At 37.2% G+C, this 24,367-nt stretch overlaps 1 protein-coding gene across 5 annotated transcripts in view; it reads right to left on the bottom strand.

Annotated features, from left to right (window-relative positions):
- Positions 1–24,367, bottom strand: part of ARHGAP15 (Rho GTPase activating protein 15) — a 638,954-nt gene that overhangs the window by 596,520 nt on the left and 18,067 nt on the right. For 3 of the 5 annotated variants that reach the window (XM_055261923.2, XM_055261924.2, XM_063631362.1), the window contains exon 2: positions 15,635–15,813. The exons of 1 other annotated variant lie outside the window; for it this stretch is intronic. In XM_055261923.2, coding sequence (XP_055117898.1) covers positions 15,635–15,799 — 165 coding nt within the window. In that variant the 5' untranslated portion in view covers positions 15,800–15,813. Of the gene's footprint in view, positions 1–14,560; positions 14,601–15,634; positions 15,814–24,367 lie in introns of those variants that run through there. One more of the 5 variants, XM_055261927.2, reaches the window with a different exon arrangement.

The following is a 24,367-nucleotide window of genomic DNA, read 5'->3' as shown; positions in this document are numbered from 1 at the left end:
CATTATAAACTCTGAACCACAAGGCAGGCAGTAGAAAAGATAAGCTGCCAATTTCAGCCTCAATGAATACAGTAGTGACATCCTGAGGTCACTCCATGTTCATGAGGTGAAGCATAGCTGAACTATTATTTTTCTTCTTTAATTCAGCTCCTTCAGCTTTATGATTATGAGGTATCTCTAGATTCTATTTTTTTGTTGTTAATTCTTGTGTTTTTGCCCTCTCTGTGTCTTCAGGAATGTTTTCTCCAGAAATTAGAATATTATTAGATGTTACTAGCCACATAATATTCTAAACCTTTTAAAGTACCTTAGGTTGAAAAAAATTAAATGCTTATTTTCGTCAAGGTTCTGTTGAGGTTAGACATGGTATCTGACTTCACGGAGTCTTCACTGTAACAGGAGATCTATAATATGAACACATAAAATGCTGAATAATAATAATGAGGATAAATAAGTTTTTTAAATAAAGCAGAAAGAAATGCACTAAAGTTGTGCAAGGTGAACAATTACAGAATCAATCAAAGGAATAATTGTTATAGGAGTTCAGATGAGAGAAAGGTCAGTCAGAGAAAGCTAGGCAGGAGGTTGAGTTTTAGTTGGCTCTCTGAAGTTGAATAGAATTTTAATAGGCATAACAGGGAATACACATCTGATTACCACTCATTCTCTTAGCCACACTGAACATGGCAGAATGTATCCACAAATGCATGCAGCAGGGAGAGCTTCAGGGCTCAGGGTCAATAACACAGCGTGTGCCTCAGCATGTCAAAAGCTTGAGTTTTGGGTGGTATCAGGTATCTTTAAAGTCACATCTCAGTCCAATCATTTATTTGTTGGTGGTGGTGGTGTGGAATTAACCAAATCTTCTTTACAAGTGCACTGCTTCACTTAAATACAAAGTAGTCTCTCATCAAGTTATAGCACTTAGCATAATGCCAAGTACATATAGATGTCCCCACATGGTAAACATTTGTATTATTGTAATGTTAGAGCTCACTGTGAATTGTAGCTGAGGATGGAAGTCAGCAGACATTGTTGCAGGAAGAATAATAAAACACAGAGGTGATTTTCCCTAAGAATCAGAAGCTAAAATCAATCAAGAACAGGTTGAATAAGAGTTCAGGGTGGTTTAAATTATAATGGTTCAGAATGTAGGTGGGTGTTGGAAGCTCATTTGCTGAAAAGTGATGGTCAAATGGCAGAGTGAGGCACACAGAGCAGCTCAAAGGTACAGAGCCAGGCCTGACAAAAGGACTTTATACAAACAGGTGGCATAATAATAGCAATTTTCTACAATTTTTATAGAATCTGCATCATGAAGATTTACTTGAGGGGATAATTTACATCTGGCTTTGACTTCCTAAAAATATTTCTAATCCTGGCTAGAGTGAAATGCTACTGGTCAGATTACTGAACCTGTATCATGCTCATAACTAACAAATAAAAGCATTACTACCTCTACTGCACTGGCCCCTGACAGTTCTGATTGAACCTGGAGGGCGCACTTCAGGGACAAATGCTTTCCATATCTACCCATGACTGACACTTTGATTTGTCATTGGCAATTCAAATCAGTGCCCTGGGTGTGTCCCAGGGGCACTAGTGTCTTTGGGAATCAGCAAAGGATGTTTTCCAAAGTTTCATTTATGCAAATAACCACCTAAATACATGAAATAACTATTTCCTCCTCTTTCAAAAGCTTCTTCCTACCTAGGAGGCAACTCGGAAAAGTAATACTGAAAGGAGACAAGAGTTTTGCAGTTATCTGCATGACAACTCAGTTTCTTGTGGTCCTCAGGGGACATACAAATGAGGTTGGAATAGATATGCTAAAGCCAGCATCACCAACTCAAATGCCAGATAGGTAAAAACACCCCATGAAGGGGGCCTGGCTGGACTGCTTTGAACTAGGGAGAATTTGCCCTATCTAGAGGAGGCAAGAGATACTTAGCTTCAGCCAGTTATTGCCTGCTCCGTGGGGAACCAGCCCCAGATGCCAGAATTTCTGATTTTTTGAGACATGTCACAAACACAAATTTTCATGCGAAATCTCAGAAGGTCAATATGTCAGCTCAATTAAAAAACAAAAAGGAGAAAGCACTGTCTAGGCAAAATAAAATACATCTTTAGGTGGAATTCAACATGCCAGTTCCAAGTGGAGAAATTCTAAAGAGGCCCTTGGCCATGTAGCAGTATCTTCCTCATGTGAACCTGTTTCTCTTTCCATTAAGGCTTCTATTTGGTAAAGCAGATGCTCCCGAAAAAGACATTTTGGCTATGAAGAAGTGAGTGGAGACTGTGTTTGTAGAGTTCATTTTTTGTTGTTTCATTTCTTAATAGATGTTACATGTCAATGGAAAAGGAAATAAAAATTCTAACAAAGTTTAAAAGTCTCCAAATCAATTAGTGAGAATGTAAAGTAAATCATGATAATTAGATGACTAGTCAAATCGAGTTGATTTAAATTTTGTATAATATTGTAAGGGCCTTGTGTGATTCTTTGTGATAAGATTTACAAGTACACTGCTTCACTTAAATACAAAGTAGCATCTCTTCAAGTTTTCAGAATGATTAAAGTTAAATCATAGATAACCCAGAATAAACAGAATATTTAAAACTTGATGACAAGAGAACACCTTTTGTACAGAAAACCATGGTTACTTTTTAGTGTTACTTGAAAGGCAGCACGATGTTTCTTAATTTACAATAATTTAAGAGACTAAAATTGAAATTAGGACCAGTCATGGTGGCCGAGGCCTGTAATCCCAGCGCTTTGGAAGGCCAAGGTGGGAGGATTGCTTGAGGCTGGGAGTTCCAGACTACCCTGAGCAACACAGCAAGACCCCGTTTCTACAAAAAAATTGAAAAATAGCCAGGATTGATGGTGTGCACCTATAGTCCTAGCTACTGGGGAGGCTGAAACAAGAGAATTGCTTGCACTTGCACCCAGGAGTTCAAGGCTGCAGTGAGCTATAAACATGCCACTGCACCACTACCCTCCAGCCCAAGCAACACAGCCAGAACCTGTCTCTAACATAATAAATACATAAATAATTGAAATTAAGTGCAAATGAGAAAGCCCAAATAAGAAAATTCCTGTTTAGCTATGTAATATAAACTACTTGCACTATCAGTGAAATGTGATAAAGACTACACTTCTAAGTTTATGCCTTACGACTGTCATCTTCTAAGCTTTCAAATTTATGACCAACAATTGTTATTTCCTGACTTACCACATTATCTCCTCACCTCTGAACAGCCAGTGAATAGAATAGCTTTAAGAATACCAAGTCAAATGTCCTTAGGGCCAAGCAGGTAATGCAACCTGCAGGAAAACACCACAACTCCAATTGAAGGCTTTCAAATTCAAATTTTTAAAAACACCACTCCAACCAAATAAAAAGTGCCTCTGGTAATATTGGATGGGGGAAGCCGCCACTTGATGGTAACCCCTGTTTAGACCCATCATTCTTACCCTAGAGTGTGAATAGTAGACTTGAAATTGTCATTGTTTTTGATGAGGAAAAGTCTGAAACAGGCCTCTGAAGCATAGGTGAAAAAAAGCAACCAGAGTTCTAGGTACATGTTGGTGATCTTGGGGAACAAGGATCTTCCAAGACTGGTTTCATCAAAGCAGTCAGACAGGAGATAGGGGGCTCAGAGTTAGAAAGGGCAGCGTGAGTGGTGGCAAGCTCAGGTTAACAGTCAAAAAGTGAGAAACTATGGTCTTAAATGCATACCGAATCCAATCTGGGTTTCCGGGTCCATTCTCATAGCAAGACTGCTGTCCCATTATCCATATTTAAGAAAAATAAGGAATTGTGAGGTCTCAGTAGAACCTATTTTGTCTCCTGGTTAATGTAATCACCTTTGCTTTGATGGGGTGCACATTAGTAAAATGGCCAGCAAGTATTTTAAAGTCTACAATGGCATGATAAGAATAAAGAATAGATAAGAATAACGCTAATGATAAAAACTGCTTTGGCAGGTTATAATTAGATCATGTACAAACCACAATCAACCCCATAAATTATGGCTACTTGAAGGACAATGCTCAGTCAGACCCCAGTAGCAAAGATCAAAGTAAAATTTTTAAGTAAAGAACTTGAAAATTTTGAATGCTCTGTAGAAGTTTAAATTATGTCTGTGTTCAGTTTTCATGTTGAGACAAAAACAGTTATAGGCATCAAACATATTAACATTTTTATTCATATTCATAAAAATTATTACTTCAACATCAGTGAAAAGTTTATCATAAATTCAAAAAAGACTAAGGAAGAAGGAAAAAGAAAGAATGAGGAATTAAAGAGGCATTATAAATCTAACCAGGTAAGAATACTAGCAGCTTGACTTGTTACCAAAGAAAGTACTTCAATAGCTTGGGTACACCAAACACAAGACATAGGAAATAGGTCAAAGTGTGCAAGGGAGTTTAAAGTAGGTTAAAATCAGGTGGAATTCTTATAATTTGAAGTTTAAAAAAATCAAACTTGTCATTTGAGATACACAACGCACAGAAATTCATCCTACAGGAGGTGAACGTCTCTTTTTTACAGGCCATTTTTAAGCATGGTGTACGGTATTTGTGGTAAAATGCAACGTACATGACACTAATACTAGTTTGAAGAGGTGGTGGTGGCAGTGGCAATGAGGATGTCTGGGTAGCTAACAGCAGAGTCTGGGCTATTCCAGGTAAAGATTCTACCTCAATTGAATGTAACCTCCTAGAGGACAGAGAAACTTTTTGGTTTATGTCCCCAGCCTTCAAAGGAGTCTCTGACATACTGTTAGTGCCAATAAAAATGAACAAATAAATAAATAAATAGATGAAATGAATGGATGAAACATGTTCTCCTACTTCCCACTTTGGGGACTCTTAGAGGGACACACACAGGGGCAGGATTGAGATGTGACCACTCAGCAAGCAGGAATTATTAATGCAGAGACCTTAGGACACACCATTAGAGTACAATTTCCTAGGATCTATAAACTATTAGAGGACACTAGGGTGAAAATAACAACAGCAAGATTCCCTTAAATATAGGGCTGTATTACCCAGATTGTGTTGTGGATGAGAATAATTGGGATGTCACATGAATAACCTGTCTAAAAGTCAAAGCTAACTCATTAGCATTTTCAAGACAAGAAAGAAGACATTTTTTCTTTCTTTCTTTTTTTCTTTCTTTCTTCCTTCCTTCCATTCTTTCCTTCTTTCTTTCTTTTTCTTTCCTTCTTTCTTTCTTTCTCTTTCTTTTTTTCCTTCCTTCCTTCCCTCCTTCCTTCCCTCCTTCCTTCCTTCCTTCCTTCCTTCCTTCCTCCCTTCCTTCCTTCCTTCCTTCCTTTCTTTCCTTTTCTTTCTTGACGTTAAAGGCATGGAGGTTAAGGATAGTACATCCAGGAATGTAAATTTCTTTCCTGTCTATTTGATCGTGTGTTATTGGCATTAATACTGTCAATAATTCATGGTAAAAGAGGAAGTTGCCATGAAAGGTTACCCATTGTCAGCCTGTGATCAATAGGTAAGAACACAGTGTGTGATGTATTATCAAGTATCAGCCAGATTCACTTTCTCATGGCTTTAAAAACAGTGGTAGTTACACTCAGTTTGTCTAACCTGAGCTAAGCTTATTTGTTCATTAACCTTTCACTGCTGATTACAGAATATCCCTGGAATACATTTTTTTAAGTACAGAATATCAGCTCTTGCTATTTAATTCGTGTGTTCTGGCATTGGGCCTCTAGGATTTGCCCCATGTTTTGATGTTGGCATTTATACTGGAGCAAACAAAACTGTCACTTTGTTTTCCTGTCTTCCTATATTGGGTCACTTTGTGCTACATGATATGATCTAAGACAATTCAATGCAAGGAGACACATGTCCCTTCTCATTGGAAATATGAAGACAGCAGCTTTATTTTACCCTGTGGGAAAGAAAGCAGGTTTAGTGTCCAAAAGTAGTGGAGGAAAGTTGGTGTCATCACTATTCTTCCTTCACAGAGATAATGTGAGAGCATAAGGCAAGAACAGCACTGGTTTCTTCACAAAGGAATAAAAAGAGATCAGTACATTGGTCATTTATGTTTATGGTACTGTGGAAAGGTACGTACATAAAAACAAAGCTACCATTTCTGAACATTTTCAAATACATTTTTAATCTCATGACATCTTGGAATCTCAGAAAAAAAGTTTATTGAAATCACCTCGTAAGGGACACATAAAAAAGAATAACGATTAGTCATTTGGCTTCTTTGTTTGATTTAGGAAGTAAAAGCATGATTTATTTCCTTTTGATTTTCAGGGTTTCTGTCTGACATCTAAAACATTTTGATACTTACATATTTATACTTAATTTTGTTTTATAGTTTCCAAAAATTTCACTAAAATAGTGATATGTAAAATAATTTGGACATAAACTGATAACATGTCTGTGTCAGCCAGTGTAATTTTTGTTATCAATGGTTTTTGCACATGGAAAACTGCACCAGATATAATGGTGACTACAGTGCTTACTGGAAGCAACACGCTGCTTTTTCTCCAGGAAAAAAAAACAACCTTGCAATGTAGTAATAATAATGATGACATGAAACGTAATAAAAATAATGAGGAGGAAAGTCAAGAGGAAGAGGAGGAAAAAATCAAGTAACTGAATTTCCTCTGGTTTTTTTCATTTTTCCCCAAACATTCTGTCCTTTTTCTTTGGGCATGTGATTTATCTTTAACTTTAGCACATCCATAAATCTGCTTGACATATGACAACTATATGTCCTATTACAAATCAAATTCCATATCTCTTCCCCCAATAAACTTATTGTCAGTGCATTGGAAGTGAATAGGAATCATAAAAATCCATCACCTCAAAGGAGAAGCATGTGAGATTGCATGTAGGGAAGATGGCATCATTTCCGTGAGAGTGCCACATTGCTGTACATTTGCTAATTAGTTGTAACATGCAGTAATGTAAAAAAAAAGTCTCTGCCTTACATGTTATTGTTTGGAGATGGTTCTGCTTCTCAGTTTTTAATATGCTCTTTGAAAACTGACACGTACTTTACCCACATGTCTTTAGGAACACAGGGATTCAAAGGCTGGATAAAATACTTTAATGCTTCCCAACACAAACCTGAGAGGATAATTAAACAGATGGTAACAATAAACCGAATCTGAACACATCAGGGACTGAAGTCCCTTATTAAAAGCCTTGCACACTGAAGGCAGTGGAAAGAAAAAGAATGAAACAAAAAACAAAACTCTGCGGAAGTGTATTAGCAGACAACACCTTTATGTCTGCCTTGACCGCCGAAGCAGAGGCTAATCAACCGTTTAGGGATGGCTTTCCTACCACCTAGGAGAGGCCACGCAAGAGGTCTCCTGCACGCTCTGAGGAGCAGAAAGGCAAAGTAATTGTGTGATTCTCAAGGAATGCAACAGTTCCTTAGGCTTGCCTTCGAAGGTGTCATTTTTAGACACACAAATTTTATAGCTATAAACACACCGCCGCCCCCACTTATATCGCCTCCTCCAAATAGCAAATCTTTCTAAGCCAGAGGACTTGTGCTTTTCTTCTGCCAAAGGGCAAAAACTAGGTACTACAGATTTCTGTGATGACACAGATATTCTGAATATTTTGTGCCACATTCTTGGCAATAGAATGATCTCCTATTTATTCTATCCTTGAAACATATTGGAAGTCTACTTGTTTCCCTGATCTTACTGTCAGTTTGTCCTGGGTTATATTTACAGAAGAAGAACCTTGAGGCAATCTTGATATTTCAGCTTGTAAATATCTATGTTATTATTTTTTCCTGGAATATAAAAATAGGTCCAAATATATATTATATACAAATATATCTCTCCATATATTTATATGTATCTGTATATAGATATGTATATATTCTATATATATAAATAAAGAAATGTGTGTGTATATATACGTATGCTACATGTACACATACATAGAATCTACTGTATACAAGAAAGAGTCTAGTTATTGTGGAGGCCTGCAAAAATGTTATTGTGCCATCACACAAGCAAAGATGCTACCGTGCCATTACATAAGGCACTTACAACCTGAGGGATAATTGAGTCAGTGTTTGCTCTTCTGTTTCTCAACCTGCTTCAGTTCTCTGCTTCACTTGCCAAGATTTTAAAGTGCCATTTATCAGAAACATTCAGCATCAGTACAGCCATGATTTAGCTTAACTAAGTGCTAGCAAGCAAAGGATAATATTTGACATACTGTGTTTTAGATTAATCAAGGTTGTAATGATGATCTATTAAAATACATTTTTGAAAATTGAGGCAGATATTAAAATGGAAAGACATACAGGCATAAATAAATGTAAATCAAATGGTAAACACCATTTTCTAGCTTGCCTTTTACCTGTTTGTGAGTGCACACTGCCATTAAACACTCTCCAGTTTTAATTTTTGGGTGTTAATATCTGGTAAATATGTAAAGAATGTTCCCATCTGCTGATACGATTGTATGTAAAGTGACACATATCACCTTGGGAGTTTGCCATAAATGAAAACTCTCTTAATAATATTGACTATGGTTCCAAAGTTATTTTAAGAGTGAAGAGTATTATAAGAATTAAATAAGAGACGCTGCAAATAATTTAGTGGAAAAGCATAGTTGCTGGCACGCAGCGTATTAGGTAACCTTTTTTAATTAGAATGTACACTTTTAGATTACTGATTATGAACATCAGGGGACCCGAGATTTTGATTCATCAGTAATTCTCCTTTATGTCTACACTAAGATATAAAAATGAGACCTCTGGCTCTAACTGCGTATTTCAGTCTTTGCATGCTGTTGCAGAAGCTGTGTTACCTGTAATCTCCAGTACTGCTCTGCCCCCTTGTGCTGCTGAAGTGAACTCGACAGAGGAACAGTGTGCCTTCGTCTTTGTACATGAACTACAGAAAAACCCCACTGTCACTTCTCACTTTTCTGGTAAGTTCAAGGTCAGTGTCTAGCTATTTTCAGCTCATCTCTTCTTGATCCATGCAGAGAAATGACAAGGTAACGTGATTCGGGGTCAGCTGTATTACAGGAACCGTTACATAAACGGAGAAAGTGAAAATCAATCCTAGCTGACAGTGACTTCGGGATAATCAGCGCTCACTGGATGCCTCTGTCAGTTCGCCTGCATCGAACACCGTGTGACTTCTGTCAGATCTTTTTAATAAAACTATATTCTCACTTTCAGCAACCTAAATACATGTTCCACTGGAACTGAATTTTTTAGACTATTTTAGCCCTCTAGATTTGTAAACTATCCCAGTGTTTCCTTGAAACATCTCATGAATGATATCTGTCATTCCATGGTTTGTTATTGACCTGAGATGAAAGGTGTTACTGTGAAACATGCCACCCTTTGGGTGATCTAGGTGAGCCCTCCTACAGACGGCCGCATCTTCTGCCTTGAACTCAGCACCACAGTCTCAACACCATTTCCCAAATCATCCTCAGCTCTCACTCTTCTCTCCTACTCAGTAACAGAACACTTAATCAATCATTTCTTATTGGGAGAGTAGCTTTCTTGCTCCGTTCTAGTTGTTCATTTTTGCTTTCCGCTCTACCTGTGTATTTTCCACTAGTTCATTTCCTCCTCATATAGAATTGGAAGCAGTATTTGACAAGATGTTCCATTTTAGAGGCATTCTGGCTGACAGCACCTGATCTGTCAGTCTTGAGAAGGAGCTATTTTATCCCACCAAATTTGTGGTCCCTTGAAATTGTGAGGCACGCAGTACTCAACTGAAGTACAATTTACCATAATATTAGTTGTCAGTAAATTCAAAGACTGAACTCCTAAAGCTATAAAATGGATTAGAAGCAATTTAAAAAAAAATTAACAAACTAGAGTAAGAGTATACTGTCAACAAACAAATGCTCCATCATAGGACTGTAATTTGGAATTTTAATTACCCCTCTGCTCTGTAACAAAACAATGTCTGAACTGGCAGCGATTTGAATCTCTCACAGGTCATTGAGCATTCTAGTTAATTACTCTATGAATAGCCTGTTTTTCTCCCCTCTGGAAACACGTTTCTAATGGCAGTCAAGGTCTGACAAATGTGTCATCTACATAATTAGCTAGGAAGCAACACAAAACATTAAACATGCTTTGTGCCGACAACTATCAAAACATTTCATTTGTTGTCAATTATTCATTACTTTGTAGGTTCTGAAGGGGTTGTTATTATGGAAATAAGTCCAGATGCTAACAAGGTTAGAGTTTTGGATTCAAATTAGTAATCAGAGGACTAACTTTTAAAAAAATGTATCTCATGTACATTCAGCCCCATGTTCAATCGGTAGGAGATTATAAGCAAATTTAGCTATGCTCAGGTTAAGATGGAAACGGTGCAGCCACATGTGTGGATGTGAGAGCCTTAGCTCTTTCTTTGAAGTATGGACTCTTCACTGTTGTCATAAACTTTCTGAACCTTTTGGCAAGTCCAATTTGTGCTTGGTAAATAGAGTTAAAGATTTTCACAGCATGAGATGGCAAAGGGTGGCATGGACAAGGAAAGAATTCTCCAGTGGCTTTTGAATCTTCTTCTCCCCTGGGGCATATTGTGTAAAAGTCAAAATTCTAGCTAACAAAACTTTTTCATCTGTTCTCCAGCATGTCTGCAAAATACCTTAGAAAACCTTCGAATTTCATGCTTATTTGTTTGTTGCTGTTTCTAAAATCTTGTTTCTTTTATTATTTTAATATTGTATAGAAAGCACTGTCTGGAAAGCAGCACTCCTAATGTATATAGAAAATATTTAAAAAATCTCAACAAAATTGCCCTCTCAGTGACAAAGAAAATTGCAGTGGAAGACACATTATTGTGTAGTCATATCAGAGGCCTGGATCTTTGGAGAGTCTCACTCCACTGTCCTCCAGCTTTTCCTTATAAACCAAAATGGCTTACAAATGTCATCCACAATAGTCCAATAAAGATTAGGAACAAAACACTGTCCTTACACTGATGAGATAAGAAAGATTTAACTGAAGAATGCAGTGTCTAAGAACAGTTCATAAGGCTTGTTCTTGAATCAGAAAAATAGAATTTAAATTATATTTGTGTGTGTCTAGAATTTAATTGAGATGATCAGTTTATTTTCTACATAATGTTTGGTCAGATGCCTGTACTACAGAGCTAGATAAAACGAAAAGAAAGAAAACAAATTCTATCAGGGAAATCAGGAAGACCCGTTATCTACAGGGTGTGCAAAATATGTCAGGAAATAATTCTACCCTGAGCGCTGAGAATGCCCAGTTAATAAAAAAAGATCAGCCACTCGCTACGAGAAAATAATTGTCTGTATCTATGTTTTTCAAAGCAAAAATACAGACACATCTTACACTAAATGGGACACATTAAAATAAGCTTTAATAATCTTTATGCAGAAGGAAACTAATCCATTTTCAGATCATACGATCCACAGCAATAAAAGGAAATCATCAAACTAAAAACAATTTTAGAAATGGCTGCAGACTCTCATTTAATTAACATGCAACAGATCATATATTTATGAGGAAGTCAAAATATTTAGGAATCCTATAATCCTGTAAGCCTTAATGTGGTATAAAAACAACAAATAAATGCAAAGTGTTACTGTTACACATGCCTGCCTGATCAATGGTTTTCACATATTGATCTATAAATGGAGTTGACAGTCTGTGTTGGCTGCACATTTTCCAAGCAGCGCTATTTTTGCACAAAACCAATACGGGCAATTACCTTTGTTTGAGATGCCAAGTCTTATCAATTCAATGTGATTTAGTGTCATTTTAATTAAATATCAGGATCCACTTCAGGACAATTTATACAAACAAAGCCTCAAACCTAACTATAAGCTTGATTTGAAGTAAACATGGACAAGCCCTACAATCTCATAATATTTCTTAAAAACTCTACTAAACAGAAGGTTTATATTTTTAGTAGCAATTTTTATGTCTGCCTTTTTGGCTAGCCACAACTTTGGCAAGTATCCTATAATCACAGAAGTAAGAAACAAAAGAAAATTGTTTCCTCTTTTTTTTCTGATAATATATTTAAAAAGTGAACAAACAGTCTGTTAATGGAAGTAAAAGGAATCTTGTATGTTCATGTTTAAAAATGGCTCCACCTAAGTCTTTATCTGAACACCAATAAAAAAGTATTTTCCTGTTCATGATGGCCATGAATGAAGTAATGCCGTTCTGTGGGGTTTACAAGATGGAAACGGTGAATATTCATACACGTTGTTGCTTAAGACACCAGCATTAAATGCCGAAACTACTCTTGCCTGCAAATCATATGTCTGCAGTTTCCTGATTCGGGCTATTTAAACTCCTCATTAATATCTATTCTAAACTGTGTATTAGGCAGGAGCATCTCTCTTATAAATAACATCAAAGCCACATTAAACCTTTTGCAATAGCTATTTGCTGGAATGCACGTTCGTCTTTTTAGCCCTTAAACAGGCACAGTTCATTTGCCCCCATCTACTGGCCCTCAGCTGTCTGATTTTCTGTTTAGCACATTCTGGTAAATAAGCTGTCTACCTTTAAGAGGTCTCACTCTGGTGCTCAGGACGGGACAACAAATCACTGAGACCAAAGACTGTTCTTTCTCCACCAAAGGGAGCTCTCCAGATCTCTCTTACAGATGGGCGATTTTCTTGCAAACCACTTCCCCCTCTCGAAACTGCCCACCCCTCCAACATTTCCCATGTCAAAAAGTAACCTCTTTGAATTTTGAAAAGGCATTGATTTTATTAACCAAATTTTAGAATGATTATTTGATGTCTAAAGGAAAGGATGCACATCACCAATAAAATACTAACGGAGGATTCATATCTATTTCACTGAGACGCTTTCCTGCAACATTTAGGTTATCAAAATTTCTAACTTAACAAGTAAATTCATCTATGTTTGCATAGCTTAGGGTTGGATAAATGTTTATATTGGCATTTCATAGTGCTCCTCGATTAAGATAACTAAGAATCAAAGCTTTTACGACATATACAGGATAATTTTGTATTGTGCTCTAAGTTAAGAGTCATATTAAAAACATTTTAATTGAACAAAATTTATGGGAGGGATTTATGAATTTGTGAGAAAATTACAGAATTGGTTTGACTCTAGAATATTTTATCATTTTTGTAATGAATTAAGTCATGATGAATGTAATATCAGATCCTTGTGTTATTATATAGTCCAGTAAGTCATATTAGATTTGCATAATTGTTATACTAGTGAACAAGTAGTGTGCATGTGCCATATATATTAAGTAGGATGCATGACATATGTATGATCTCTAAATACTTTTGATTTTTTCTGTACAGACTACATGTATGTGCTTCTGTTACAACAAACCCTACTGCATGTGAATATGTGCACACATTTTTAGTACCCATCTCTTCCCACCTCTAAATTCAAAATCTCCCCCTTGACCTCACCCCACCACCCAACTTCTGAAAAATCAAGTTCTTAGTTTAGCTTGAGCAGATAACTTTAACAGGCTTGTTTGAATAAATATGCCAAAATACTTTACATTCTGTCAGTATCTAGTCAGAAAATTGTGCATGGAAAAAAGAGATGAAAAGAACTGAGACAGAAAGAAAATTAGTGCCATGGCAAGCTTTCAATACAGTATCTCTGAGCCAAGTTTTCTCGGTGAAATGACACATCCTCACTAAAATACCCCTTTTATATAATTATGCACTGAGCACACATAACCAAAAGTAACTTTTATTTTTGTTCCTTATCGAGGAATACATATTGCCCAGGCTAAGAATGCGGAAACAAAAGCTGGGATAATTATAGCTAATTTAACTTTGGAAAACTCTTATTCTCTAGCAGTCCAGCATACAACCCCCCAAACTAAAGTTATGTAACAAGGTAATATCAACAATGAGAAACTGCATGATAAAATCCTGCCCAAAAGTGAAAAATGCTAATTTTGTCTCATTTAGCAGCTGGATACAGAAATGCTCATTAGTTTTAAGAGGGTTAATCCTTTTAACTTTTGCATATTGATATGCCAATTATGCCTAATTGTACAAGAGGCATCAGTCAAGGTAATAGTGCATAAACACATGAAAGTTATTAAGTACATCCCAACATGTAATAAAGTAGGTGTTAATTGGTAGCTGAGTTCTGCGGGCTATTGAGGTGGATAATTCATTGAGAGATGGATCACTTGTAATTTCTCTCCATAATTCCTTTTGCAGTCTCATGCTGTGATGTTTTCATGCTTGTCAAAAACAACTGCGGCATAGTGCCTTTTGTTAAACACAGCCAATAAAATATGTTAGGCATCATTAAATATACTTAACTTTTAAACTTTTTCAAAGGTACAGTTCTTACCGATAATACATTATAGAGATTCCAATAATTTACTCTAACCACTGTCTCAAGTTCATAGTTGATGAACATTTTAGCTGGTTTAAAAGCAAAGTCAGGCTGGCAGTGTTGTACCTCCCAGGAGAAATACTTTTAAATGAGAAAGTAAATAAAGGAAAATGCATATCTCATTAGTTACTTTATCTAAGGATGTAGCTCTCACTCACCAAATATAATCACTGGCTTCCTCATGCTAAATTTGTCTACAACACCTGAGGAAAGAATGATTAAAATCACATATTTCTCAAACTCCTGAGATTGCTGTGGGTTAATTTTTTGAGTGAAAAATGGGGAATAAATACAATCGGTAACATGCTACTCAGCAGTTTATCTCATTTAATAACTCAGTTAGGAAGCTGAATATTTCATAGGCCCCTATGATATTAACAGAACACTCAATTAATAGCTCACATGTTTCTGCAGGGTGACTGGAACTCAGCCTGTCCCCAGCTAACCTATTTCTCCTCGCTCTTGCTCTCACTGTGAGAAACAAAATAGATCTGGGGTCCAAAAGAGTGGCTAACATTGCATAAATAATTTTGTAACATCCTATGGCCTCAGCTGCAAGTTACCACCATTATGGAAGAAAATTAACCAGAGGAGACTCATCGCAATCAGTGGGTTTAGTGGCTCAGGATGCGTGCAGGGCCAGCGACACAATTGGCAGTAGAGTTCATCTCTAACTATTTTATTTCAAATCTTCCTAATGACACATTATCAAGACAAAATGGCTTCCTCTCCAAACCTTAAATAGCCACAGCATTTCAATCCTTTAAGCCCACTCCAAATCAAATCATAATTTCCAGGATCGTATATTATTGGGAGATTTTAAGGAAGAGATTTTCACAATTTTTTTTAAGATTTTTTTTTCTCAATTCATTCTTAGCTAATTTTAGCCTCTGGCTTTTCAAAGTGGTGTACTGTATTTGGAAGTACAAACACCACATGCTAGCATAACCTCATTATTTTTATGACACTGAAGCATGATAGTAGAGGCCCTTAAAATGAGTCAAAGGTGCTCTTCAGTCTAGCTCCAAATCCACTTTATCACTCTGGATTAAGCCCAGCTCTTCTCTTGCAACTGGGGATATTATTATAAGTATGCAAGATAAAATGCATTACAAAAACAGTTTTCTCATGCACATTAGGAAAACAAATAAAACAAGACTAATTACCTTTTTTTTTCTTTTACAAAATTCTGTATGACAAGGAACTTGGGATATTTGGGGTATTTGACTTACAGGTTCAGTGACCTTCCCGACATCGGTGAGGATCATGGATTTACTTTGGCTGAGCCTGTCATGGTGGCTGTTGGCATTTTTGATTCTCATTTGCACAGCTCCTGTGCCTTGGTGTGTAGAATTCAGTGTTTCCACAGAAGTATCAGAATTTGTAGATTTCTGCATATTATAGTGCTATCCTGATAAAATATAAAATGTATTATGTTATTCTAAACATACGCTTTTCCATGAAAACTCTTGATGGAGTGTCCCTAATAATCATTAGGATATTAAAAGTTGATAAACAAGAGTCTTCACCTCTCTGAGTAGTGAAGAAAAAAGTAGTTCCTTTGTAAGTTATTTTGTCAGTTGGGACCTTTACATGTGGATAGCACTATACATAACAGAGGACTTCAGAAGTTTATAGGTAGCACAAAGATAGACTGTTTCTTAATTCTATTAAGAAACTCCTAACAGCAATGAGATACAGTTTTCCTTATATAGAAATGGTGTTGCCAACCAATCGTCTTGAGGATATATGCTTTTTAATCCACAACTTCACTGGTCTATTACCCACTTTACCCCTACATGCTACCATCAGCACCCGTTCTTGGTGAACAAAAATCTCTATGAATAAAGTCAAATTTAAGTGAGTAAAATTGGTGTCAGAGCAAAACAGACCTCAGAGGCCCTACCCCCACTCACAATACTCACAGGGGGAAATTAAAATTCCTTCATCCACTGCCATCTGCCAACTGAACTAGATTTGCTAGCTTAGTTGGACATCGTATTTATAAAGAATATAAAGAAAAAAAATCAGCACCATTTATTTTAATAGAAGGAGTCTGATTTAGGCAAGAAAATTTAGTATGGACACACTTTAAAGGAGCAGCAATGAGAAAAAATAGAATTTGGAGGAAGAAAACAAAGAGAACTAAACTGTGGCAGCACCAGAGGTTGGACTGGTAGAGCTTTAGCTGAGTCCCTCATCCATAATCCTCTTCAAATGTCCCTCCCCAAAAGTTCCTCAAGTGAACACAACATCTCATTACAAACAGAATGGTTGCAATACAAACACATCTTCTCATTTTCTGGAAACAGCCCTCTTCTTGTCCGATTCTTGTCTCCAAGTCTAACCTAATAGACATCCTATAGGGGGCTCTGAGCACTGTGTACAGTGAGCAAAACTGTGACTAGTCAGTTATGGGAGTGAATGTAATCCAAAAGAAGAATCACGTTTTAAGGAGGCAAGTGTATAGCTACCCCAATGTTGGACAATGAGGCTAGAATCATTCATTCTAATGGCCAAGCAGGCAGACACTAATATGAACAGAAAAGGTAATATTTTGATAGGAGGAAAATTGTTACTTTACAATAAATACCAGTAAGGCAATTAAATGACAACTTAGAAAAGAAGCTAATACTTAGTATCTACTATGTGCTAAGCAATGTGCTCAATGGTTGATTCTCAAAAAACTCCTATAAAATAGCCATTAAACCCATATTTTTATAGAGAAAAAATAACGAGGATCAGAGAGACTCACAATTTTTCCAGTAAAACAGGCAGGCAGAAAGAGGTGGAGGAGCAGGTATTTTATTCCCAAAAGAACACCCATATGTCTATCAACAGGTGAATAGGTAGACACATTTTAGTTTACGCAATGAAAACAATAAACAATAAAAAGAAACAGACCATTGATGCATAAAACCACATGGACGAATTGCAAATTTATTCTGCTGAGTGAAAGAAACCGAAAAAAAAGAAGAGGAAGAGGAGGAGGAGAGGAGGAGGAGGAAGAAGAAGAGGAAGAAGAAGAAGAAGAAGAAGAAGAAGAAGAAGAAGAAGAAGAAGAAGAAGAAGAAGAAGAAGCGGAAGAAGAAGAAGATTTATTATATAATTTCATTTATATAATATTCTCAAAAATGCAAACTCAGGTATGCTAACAGAAAACTGATCACTAATTCTTTAGGGAAGGATAGAGGCAAGTATGGATCACATTGCGCAAACTTTTGGCAATGATGGATATGTCTGTTATCTTGATTATGGTGATGGTTTCATAGGCATTTACACATATTAAAAATGAACAAATTGTATACTTTAAACACTTGCACTTTATGATTCCTCAGTTATAACTCACAAACATGTTTATAGAAAAGTTGTTTTAGTAATTGCTTAGCCAATTTATTTTGCTCTTATTTTCCTTTTTATATGCTTACATGAGTAATGTATTATTCAAAATTATCTAATTGAGAATGCAAGAGTTTTTTTCAATAAGTATGAAATAAAAATTTGAAGTATCTATTAAAAAGAAAATCATATATTTTTCTAGAAAAATATTTTCTCCTCTGAGTGCATTCAAGGGTTGATTTCCCACATTATTCAATAGATTCAAACTCTAAGGACAGTGTGTTTGTAATATTGGTGGATGAAATCACTCAGGCTGAAGCCACTCTCTTCTGGCCAAGAGCATCTAGCCATGGTGTTTACATAGCCCAACCGTACACCATTTATAGGACATGTTGCTTCCTCAGACGCTGGACAAATTTCAGTGTCAAATCAAAATTTGCATTCCTATATTGATTTCACAATCAAACCATAATTTGCCTAGTGATATGCTACTGTCAAAAGGCTGGATTCATTACAAAGCCTTTTATCTGGCATCCCCACCTCTGTTTTCATGGGGACAGGCTGCAGAAAATACTTTCAAGAGTTTGCTTTCTTAGATCTTTCCATCAGGCAGATCTCTCTCTCTACCACAATGTTAACGTTATTTCTCTCAATTTGCTCACTGTCTCGCCTCCAGCCCTCACTTCCTTTTCCATCTGACCCTGTCGTTACATTTTGTTGACACCCCCTCCACTCAGTTTGTTCTCTTTATTCTGCTTCCCACGTACTTTGCTCTGCAAGGTCATTAACTTGATGCTATTTCATAACTGTTCTTCTATTGTTAAATATTTGGGGATTTCTATTTTTTCAGACCACTATATTGCTCTGGGAAGATAGAGAAAAATGACACAAAACCTCATCTTAAAGATTTCTATCAATAGAAAACATACATATACCCCTTCGACCTTTATGGAGATTCTCCTAAGTGACAGGCACCATTTTAGAGACTAGAGATAATCTTTGTTTATCAAGGGCCCCAGAGTTTGGTGAGGGCAATAGAGAAACAATCAATAATTAACTAAGAATAGGGCAGTGCCCAGGTGGGGAGAGGAGCAATGGCATTAAACTCAGGTGGAAGTGGGAGGTGGAGAGAGAGGAAGTCTGCAAGAGAAGATCAGATTACACCAGAGCTAAGTCAGTGCAGGTTGGACATTTCTGGCAAAGGATTTGGCAATGCAAAGGTGTGCAGATACCTGGGATATGATAAGGTAGGTATTGAAATATGTCATGAAGGGACATAAAGTACCAGGGAGGTTCAAAGAAAGAAAGAAACAATGGATTTCATAGAGCAGGTAGCATTTGACCTTTCTGTGGGGATATCTGATCATCTCGCTTATCTTTCATCTGGCTGAACGATTGACTGAGAGTCCCATCCCTTCTAACCCAAACAGTACCAGAGGGGCTGGTATTCTAGATACTCTGAGGAAGAGAATGTGTGTTGTCCCGGATGTACATAACACGCAACGTTTTTTTGTGGATGAATTGAGAATGGAAATGAATTGAGAGGGAAGCAGAGCCCTGCTGCAGGACAGAAGGAGGACGGTTGAGGATGGAAATCTAACAGGATGATAACGACAGCTGTGCCAGTGGCTGTGGGACCTGTGACTGCTGGACTTGTGGGTTCAGAGATGATTTCCTCTCATTCATCCCATTAGGAGCCTCTCATTCCAAGCAGACAGGGCTGTTTCTAGGCCATATTTTGCAAGTTGTTTTGGGGTCCCGCTTAGAGCCCTTCCTTTATTCCCTTTCAACTCCCCAGTTTCCCCCTGCCTACATCCTAACAGTTTTTTCTCTAGTAGACACTCTATAATCCTTTTCATATTTCAGCTGCCAGAGCACCCACTGCAGCATTCACTTAGGCTTAATCTAACTACAGAGTCCAAAATTTATAAAAATTTCCATCATCCATTCTTTCTTACCTATGAATCACTTAGATGTACATGGGAGGGGGATGATTAGACTAGCTAACACAACGTTGTATCAGTCAGACTTTCCCTTAACTCTCAAGGAAGCATTTAACTGAATCTCAAACTGGAAACTCTTCTGGCTACATGAAAGAACTATCTTAGAGTAGAAGAGCATTGATCAAGTCCAGTCTATTTATGCCCTTACATATATTCAGAGGTGGTAGTATTTGTGACTGGGATGGGACATTAACATTGCATTCTAGAAAATGGTGCCTCCTAGAGCTGTATGATGCAACGTCCCTTCCATGGTGGTCTTATTTTTTAGCCTTTATGAAATAAGGTTCTAGAGAAGAAACTCCATCGCAAAGCCTGCTCAACATCAACTCAAAAGAAACCCTCACACCCCAGAGTCCAACTTGACTTGGCTTCCAGAACCTAGGAGTGGTTGTTCTTACAGGAATATCTGTATTAATTGCAGGGTGTTCTCTCAAAGAGAACGAGGAACTCCAGTTTTGTGAGTCTTTCTGTAGTATTATTCCAGAAATATTCACAGGAATCTTAAAATATATTCTGTTGTTCCACCCATGTTTTCATTCCTCACTGACCTTCAATTTTCTAGATTTGGTAGATTGTACAATCAATAATATTTGCTTATTCTTATTTCTATGTAATTTAGTAACATCAGGCTTATTAACTTCAAGTCGTATTCAGTTTAGGTTTTGCTTGATCTGTGTGCCTCTTCAGTATTCCCCTTGTTCTTCCTAGAACACGTCACCCACTCATGTCATCATCATTATTGTTACTATTAAATTTTGTTAGAGAAAACATTGATGCCTTGTGTGTTTATGTTCTTAACAGGAGGCATACAGAGCACTGGTGAATGACTAATGAAAATATTGAAGAACTGGCTCATTTTGCACGTGTTTGAGATACCCATTGATTTTACTAAACTCTCCAAATAAATATCCCTGAGTTAGAAATTGAAATGTAAATCACTGAAGACTGGCTTCACTATTTCTCTAGACTTCCTGATTTTACGTGCACTAACAGAAGAGCAAGAATACCTTGTGATATTGCACTAGTTCTCCTTTCAATCCTGTTTAAAAACAGGAAGCAGTAAGGAGAACGCACTTCATAAGAGCAACACGAACTTTGGCTCTGCTCAGACAACGTGGTTCGATGGTGTCCTGGGCTTCTGGGCTTGATTTCCCCACTCATACTGCAAATAGGAGTGAACATGATATTTCATCTAATCATAAATTTCATAGCTGCTCTCCCAATTATTTGTTGCATTCTGTTAACTACACTAAGGCTCAGCAGCCTGCCCTTTTGAGTTAGAATGTGTATTTTTGACATCTCTTTCACATCAACAGCATTAAAAGTAAAAATAAATTAAGAAATTTTTGAGCTGGGAAAAACTGGATAGGCACTATGATATAATCTTTATGCTGCCGAGCAGAGAAAATGTAGGCTTGGGTATACTGAACACCATCCCCAGGTGTCACATTCTGTTCAGAATAACTCTAAGATGGCACTCAGGGCCCACACTCCCCAGCATCCTTGATTTCACCATAGACCCCCAAATCAAGTGGACATTGTGTATGGAAAGAAAAGGTAACAACAAATGTAAAGAAAATCTGGCAGATAAAATGATCACAGTGTAGCCACGTTAGGTATATATCATGCAAGTCTTTCTGTTTAATCATTTATAAATGTTCCTCTGCTTCCTGACAAAACAATAGAGACTTAAATGTCCGTTGAATATATAAATGAAAAACAAATATGGAACCTAGTTTATGCCAGTGTATGTAGCCTGGCAAAGCATTGTCAGTAAGAAAATGTCTTTGACCAATTTTCTTACTTTAAAAATGTGTAACTCACCCTTGCTAATATTTCTTAGAGTAAATAAACTATGGATATTTTACGATGTTAGAGGCAGAAAGAAAAGAATGTTTCTTACGTGTTCTGAGGCTAATATTAAAGTATGCTTGGAGATTCATATAATTTTTTAGGGTGACAAATACCATATTTCTATTTCCCAATAGCCCTATGTCTTCTTCTCATTAAAAAATGATCAAATTTATCACAATCTTAGAATTTGCAGGGATTTTGGCTTTGAGAATAGTCTCCTTGAGTTTCAGATTTTGTTAGGTACTTGATATTTTTCCCTAAAAAGAAGGATGCTTCTGCAAGACATAGGTTATCACTGAGAGTTTTGTGAGTAAAATCTCAGAGGCAAGCAATGGCCATACACCCAGGGAATTCCCATTTCATGAGTGTTAGCCTGGGTTTTCACTCCATGGCAAGGGAGCTGTATATTTAGCACATCCACCACGAGGAGCGAAGGTCCCCTCTGCCTAAACATGCACGAACTTTCTCTGGTGACACGACCCCATTCCCTGCTCTGCACGTATTAGAGGAGCTGTTTCTCCAGGTCTGCTAAGAGCTCATGGCAACTCCACAGACAAATAATATTTCTCTGAGAAATTCATTTCTATCCCCTGGAAAGATCTTATGTTGATCTGTGATAGAACAAGTCTGTTCCCCTGTGGAAATGAGTTGTGGTCGTGGTAGCTCCAGTAATGTGTGCCACAACCTCCGCGTCACACTTCCCTGACAGGTCAGTAATTAACTCGCATTGCAATTGTTTGTTGTCTCCACCACAGCAGCCATTTACCAAAATAACATTTTAATTTCAGTTTCCTTCCAGTTCACTTTCCTTTTCTTTTCTCCCTGTGGCTTCTACATCTCTATTAAGTCTAATTTCCCTGACCACTCTGTAAGCTGAGAGGGTGCAATAAAACTCAGTTTCAAAAATGTCGAATATAATGAGAAAGGAAGATCACAGTAAAGGAATGTGACCATAGCCACCCCATTGGGTAACATTGTCTTTGGGCAGGTGTTATATATAGGAAATGTGATTATAAGTTTTTGCATTTATTTAACTTACAGCAGGGAATCTGGAGTATTTGCTGCATTTGCTGACAAAGTCTGACAAGTCTGCTGCATGGTAAATTGTAATACGGTTATTATCACTGCACATGGCCATCTTAAATGGTGAAAATGTCAAGTAAAATATATTTTAAAAGTAGAATAAGTGTGTGGTAGGCAACCATGATCTTTCTTGGTTCTTAACCTTTCAAACTCCATCCTGTTGGGAGCAAAGCAGCTGATTTTACACTTCAAATATTTATTGAGCCTCTACTCTGAGACATAGACTTTGCCACATTCCACAGGTTCTGCAAAGTTATTAAGCACCCTGCAGTAGAGTTAAGCACAGGCAGGCTTGCCTACCATGAAGTCTGATCAGAGTGCAGTGGAGAATGGGACTGGAGATGATTTTAGGGTGGAGGTGCTGTGAGGCCTGGATGCTGTATGATAAACAGGACTCTGAAAGGCAGAGAGGGGATATCAAGAGCAGTGCAGGCTGAAATCACAAGATTTAAGGAAAAGAGGAGTGAACGTCCACACAAGATGATACAGTGTTGGTGGCTAAGTGGGAAAGCTATGGTTGATTAAGGCTGCATTAGGAGAACCTGGTGATTTTTATTAAAGAATTGGGATTTTGTTTTACAGATCCTGGGGAAATTTGATGATTTTGTTTAAGGCATAACCCCTTTCTAAGACACTTGATGAAAAGAAATCCACAAGTAAGAATCCTTGACCCCTGAGGCTGCGAAATAAATACATAACTTGCTCGTGGGATGCTTCTTAATTAACTTGACATCAGAATAAATATTACAGTATCTATTTGTAAACATTAATCTTATGAAAAGAGCACCCTGTGATATGGAAAAAATATCCCAGAATTTTGGGTACTTCACTCTGAACATCTAGGTACATGTTCAATGCTTCTGGTCAACAATCAAATGAAAAGAAAGGTAAAGACTTAAAAGAAATAACTAAATAAAGCATTTAAAGAAAAGGTTCCTAGGGTGCAATTGCATCTAATTAAAGAGATATAAGGAAAATAAAGTTAAGATTAGTGGAACTGCTTCTGAATTTCCCTTTGATGATCAGGCAGGTAGTAAAAAATTGAAAAGCAAATAGGAAGAAAATGCCTGCGCCACTGTAATTACATTTAGGGAGCATAAGAAATTTTATAAAATGGCAATCTTCTTAGATACAGATGAGAGCCATAAGGGGCATAAGTAATGCAATCTTCCCTCTGTTTCCTCTGTCAGTTTTGACCTAATCTAGCAAGAAATGCTGAGCGATGTTCCGCCTTTTCGTACAAGTATCAATTAAGGGAAAACAGGGTGACTATCTTAGGGCGTTGATGATGAAATGTCACTTAAAGAGAAAACATCGGCTCTAGAACAAGTTGCTCAGCAGCCACAGCGTTAGAAAACACTGGGGAAACAAATGGAGTCTCAGACCCTCGCTGGCACAGGCTACTTCTCTAATCCTTGTTGGGAGACTATCAAGTGCAAAAAGTAAATTTTAACCTGCGGTTGTCTCAGTTTCCTGGGATTTCTTGTTCTATTGTCTTTCTTTCTTAAAGTGCTTGACTCAGTTGCAAAGTCTTTTTATCAGGCAGATTAAATCTAATCACCCATTGGTTGCAGTTTTGCCAGGCTATCTCTATCTTGGCCTGCCCAGGGTTCAAATATGTGGAAGTTGCATATTGCATAATTAGTACTCGACAGTAATTAACAGTAATCAGTAATTGACAACAGT

Source organism: Symphalangus syndactylus, chromosome 22 (genome assembly GCF_028878055.3).
Source record: "Symphalangus syndactylus isolate Jambi chromosome 22, NHGRI_mSymSyn1-v2.1_pri, whole genome shotgun sequence".
NCBI lineage: Eukaryota > Metazoa > Chordata > Mammalia > Primates > Hylobatidae > Symphalangus > Symphalangus syndactylus.
Note: the sequence above shows the minus strand (reverse complement) of the source record. Positions and strands in the feature narration are given on the sequence as shown.